The following is a 4,759-nucleotide window of genomic DNA, read 5'->3' as shown; positions in this document are numbered from 1 at the left end:
TTGTAATTATAAGTATATTTTCTATTCATAAATAAAAGTTTACATAAATATCTTTTGAGGCACATTACACTTATACAATACAATCTCCGATATCTGTACTTTTGTAAGAGTATGAGGTATTGGTGTATTTAGACGTAAACTCACGGGGTATCAATATAATTTGCTAGATAAAATAATAAAATAATAAAATAAAATTAATTTTATTATATTTAATAATTCAAATTTGCCCCCAAGAAAAAGAAAAAAGTGAATAATAATTTGGTTTGTTGTAGTTGCATGCTCAAAGTCATATGTGATATGGCCGAATGAGTCATTGTCCAATTGGCAACTCAAGACCGACAAAAGCATACACAATCCCTCCAACCCCCCACACCTTTGAACCACACCCCACACACACACACACACACACTCACTAATAAAACGAGTAAATATAGCCGTTTCTCTCTACTCTTTTCTAACACACACACACATACTCGCACACTACACCAGCCATTGCTGTCTCATTCTCTTACTTTCTTCGTCTCTTTCTCTCTCTCTTTCTCCTCAAGTTGATAATGTAAAACACTGCTAAAAGCAAGAGAAAAGTTGCTTCTTTGGCTTTGAAGATAGTCTGCTGCTAATCTTTAGAGGAATCTTGATCTGAAGTAGTTATGGCTGGCTGTAGCTTTCTCTCGGTCTTGGCTATCCACATTTGCTTGCTGCTGGGCTTGTCTTTTGCTGAAGACCCTTTTGTGAACTATGAGTTTGTTGTCTCTTACATCACTGCTTCTCCTCTTGGTGTTCCTCAGCAGGTGTGCTTTTTGATGAATCTGGTTTTTGTTGTTTGCTTCGTTTCTGCATTTGTTATCCAAATTTTTGGTGTGGGGATTCTTGAATTCCGTTATGTTTTCTCGTTTGGTGATGTGGGCCTGCTTGAGATTTAGTTATTGGTGATGGGTAGGGTTTACATTTCTGAGAGTTCGAAGCTTGAGCTTCAGATCTGGAGATGGGGTTTAAAGATTTCAAATTTATTTGAAAATGTGGTTCAAAGATTCATGCTTTTGTGCTCATTAATGGAAGTTTAGTTGGATTGGAGTGATGGGATTAAGGGTTTCAAGATTCTTGAACTGAAATGCTTTGTTGCTGCAGGTGATTGCTATAAATGGCAAGTTTCCAGGTCCCACTCTTAATGTGACCACTAATAACAATGTTGTTGTCAATGTGAGGAACAAATTAGATGAAGGGCTCTTAATCCATTGGTAATGTATTGCTTGAGTAATTTTTTTGCTTTAAATTTGGTTGTCATTTTTGAAATGCTGATAAAAGGTTTGTGAGTGAATGAGTCAGGTCTGGTATACAGCAGAGGAGGAGTTCATGGCAAGATGGGCTTCCTGGCACAAATTGTCCCATCCCTCCAAAGTGGAATTGGACTTACCAGTTTCAGGTTAAGGATCAGATTGGGAGCTTCTTTTACTTCCCTTCACTCAATTTCCAGAGGGCTTCAGGTGGTTTTGGCAGTATCATCGTGAACAATCGAGCGATTATTCCCATTCCTTTTGACACCCCTTATGGGGATATCACAATTGTAATAGGAGACTGGTACACTCAGAATCACACGGTAAGTGATCACAGCAGTCATGAGATTATTGGTGTTCAGGAAGTTGTGTTGAAACTCATTAACGATAGATGGTTTTTTGGTTCAATTTTAGGCATTGAGGAAAACTCTTAATGCTGGGAAAGATCTTGGGATGCCAGACGGGGTTCTGATTAATGGTAAAGGGCCTTATAGGTACAATGACACTCTTGTTCCAGACAACATTGATTACGAAACAATTACTGTCCACCCAGGTCAGTGATATAAGTTGTTATTATCTTTCTGCCATTTGTTTGTGCATATTTATGTTAGAATTACATCGACATTGTTAATTTTCTTGCCTCTTAGTCCCCTTTACACTGTAAACAGAATTGAGCGAAGTTGTGCTTTAATTGAGATTTAAGTTCAGTTGACAAGTTGTAGTTGTCTTAGTTTTTGTAATATGTTAATTATATTGGAATCTGATTGCATTCATCTTTAGTGTCTATAAAATCCTTGTCTACCAAAGAAGCACCAAGCATCACTCAGATGTGAAGATAGATTCCAAAGTAATGATAACATCCAACTTTTCGTTATATTGGATGAGTTTAATGTGATAATGAAAAACTCTGCTACAAAGCTTTACTAACATATCAGGCTGCTCCTTGACAATGAAACAGATGTACTTTTTTAAGTAGCTAATGAGCATATCTATGCTTCAATATGATTTTTTGAAGTCTCCAATGGTTTCAGGGTCATGATGAAATTGTATTGTAAATGAGTAACATTTATCGGAATCCATGTACTACTTCTTCCTTTTCTTAAATATGTTTTTATGTAATATATGCAAAACAATGTAGTATGTATCATTTTGTTGGTTCATCTTTTAAGAAAAGCAATTAGAGAAGACCAGTTAGAGTGATTGCCATGGACGCATTTATATGCAGCATCCTGCAAACGTTGGAATTCTTATTGTCATTTGGGCACGTGCTTAAATGAAAAAATATGTGCACTTTTGTTCCTACCTTTCATTTGAAATAGCTAATACAATGTTGTTCCCACAGGCAAGACATATCGCCTTCGCGTGAGCAATGTTGGAATTTCAACTAGTTTGAACTTCAGAATTCAGAACCATAACTTGCTTCTAGCTGAAACGGAGGGTTCATATACAGTACAACAGAACTATACTAGTCTAGATATTCATGTTGGGCAAACGTACTCCTTTTTGGTGACCATGGATCAAAACGCAAGCAGCGATTACTACATTGTTGCAAGTGCCAGATTCGTCAACGAAACCACATGGCGGAGAGTCACTGGTGTTGGTATCTTGCACTATACGAACTCAAAAGGGAAGGCATCTGGTCCCCTTCCCGACCCACCACAAGACCAATTTGATAAGACCTACTCAATGAACCAGGCGAGATCCATCAGGTGAGCTTGCTGAGTTTCTCTATGTTCATAACCTAAACTCTATTAACTCATTTGCTCCGAGAATTGTTATAATGAAACTAGGTCTATTGCCTCTTTTTAGTTGTCTTTGTAAGTGATCTCGGTGTGATCTGTTATGCAGGTGGAACGTGACTGCTAGTGGCGCTCGTCCGAATCCTCAAGGTTCTTTCAGATACGGTTCAATTAACGTGACTGAGGTGTATGTGCTCAGAAACAAGCCTCCGGTGACAATTGATGGGAAACGGCGAACTACACTTAGTGGGATTTCCTTTGTCAATCCTTCAACACCAATCAGGCTTGCGGACCAATATAAAGTGAAGGGAGCATACAAGCTTGACTTCCCAACTAGGCCACTTACCGGACCACCTCGGATGGAAACATCAATCATCAATGGTACTTATAGGGGATTTATGGAAGTGATATTGCAGAACAATGACACCAAGGTCCAAACATATCACATGAGCGGATATGCCTTTTTTGTGGTTGGGTACTGTAAATCTCCCTTCTCACTTACTACTCGACATAGGTAGTATTTAAACAAGACATGTTATGCATGAAATTGACTTAATCTCGGGTTTTTTAATTACAGTATGGATTATGGTGAGTGGACAGAGAACAGCAGGGGCACATACAATAAGTGGGACGGAATTGCCCGAACTACAGCACAGGTATGCCGTGTTGAACTTTGTTCTTGATATATATATATATATATATATATATGATTACATGCAACTTCTTATAAATACAAGTTAGACAATTGTCCTATGCATCTAAGTACGTTATGCTGCACTTCTCGGTTGATTATATAAGGATGAGCTGATTCTTCTTTGGTCTGTGAGGTGAAGTAACTATTCTGTGTTGTTGCGCCAATTAACTTAATAAAGAGCCTGCCGTTTTCCTAAAGTTTAATATGCTTGTTGCTTAGACAAATCTTATATACCAGAGATTTTGGTTTTGATGCTAATATTTATGACACGATGATCTGAATTTCACTTACATTAAAACACAACCAAGACATCCTACTTTCTGTTGACGTTAGACACAATGGTCTCATTCTTTTGCTCATGTTATTTAGGTTTATCCTGGAGCGTGGACAGCAATCCTGATATCCCTGGACAATGTCGGAGTTTGGAACCTGAGAACAGAAAACCTCGACTCATGGTACCTAGGCCAAGAAACGTACGTCAGGGTCATCAATCCAGAGCCCAATAACAAAACAGAGTTCCCAATACCAGACAACGCCCTCTTCTGTGGTGCACTAAGCAGATTGCAAAAGTATGCCCCTCAACCATCGTCTCCTAAAATCTGCATTTTAAATTTCTTCTTTGCTACAGTTTCTTACCTTTGCTCGTTTTCCACTTTTAGGCCACAGCACATATCTTTTGCAACGTCGGTCAGAGGCAGCAGCAGGCAGAACTTTTTGGTCGGTCTCGTACTCATGTTATCTGCTCTGTTTTCCATCTTCGGTTGATAAATATGTCAGCGATGGCTGGATTGTGTTGTGTACTATGCGGGAGATGATTGCTGTTGTGAGAAGATTTTTAGGGTGTGTAATTGTAGTATTTGTTGATATGAATCTTTAGTCATTTTAGCCGACGTCTATTTTTCCCCCCCTTATCCGGCTGTAGTAATGCTCCCGGTCTCCTTGTCTTTAAGTTATCCGGATTCAATCATCATTCTTTCATCACTTTAACTTGATGTAATGTCGACGATTCATCAATTTTCATACAGCTTAACTTGTTCTTAGCTTCTGCAGAA

At 38.5% G+C, this 4,759-nt stretch overlaps 1 protein-coding gene across 1 annotated transcript; it reads left to right on the top strand.

Moving 5' to 3' along the window:
* On the top strand, positions 404–4,759 carry LOC105164284 (monocopper oxidase-like protein SKU5). Its single transcript, XM_011082902.2, has 9 exons — positions 404–791; positions 1,129–1,238; positions 1,327–1,597; positions 1,689–1,827; positions 2,617–2,983; positions 3,123–3,488; positions 3,591–3,669; positions 4,077–4,276; positions 4,367–4,759. Exons 1-9 carry the CDS (start codon positions 651–653, stop codon positions 4,470–4,472), a joined length of 1,779 nt encoding a protein of 592 aa, XP_011081204.1. The 5' UTR covers positions 404–650; the 3' UTR covers positions 4,473–4,759.

This window comes from Sesamum indicum, linkage group LG6, assembly GCF_000512975.1.
Source record: "Sesamum indicum cultivar Zhongzhi No. 13 linkage group LG6, S_indicum_v1.0, whole genome shotgun sequence".
In the NCBI taxonomy this organism is placed as follows: domain Eukaryota; kingdom Viridiplantae; phylum Streptophyta; class Magnoliopsida; order Lamiales; family Pedaliaceae; genus Sesamum; species Sesamum indicum.
Note: the sequence above shows the minus strand (reverse complement) of the source record. Positions and strands in the feature narration are given on the sequence as shown.

Coding starts and splice junctions, on each gene's coding strand:
- LOC105164284 (XM_011082902.2), top strand. CDS start 651: ATGGCTGGCTGTAGCTTTCTCTCGGTCTTGGCTATCCACATTTGCTTG. Junction 1,598..1,688: donor GGTACACTCAGAATCACACG/GTAAGTGATCAC, acceptor GTTCAATTTTAG/GCATTGAGGAAAACTCTTAA. Junction 4,277..4,366: donor GCACTAAGCAGATTGCAAAA/GTATGCCCCTCA, acceptor TTCCACTTTTAG/GCCACAGCACATATCTTTTG.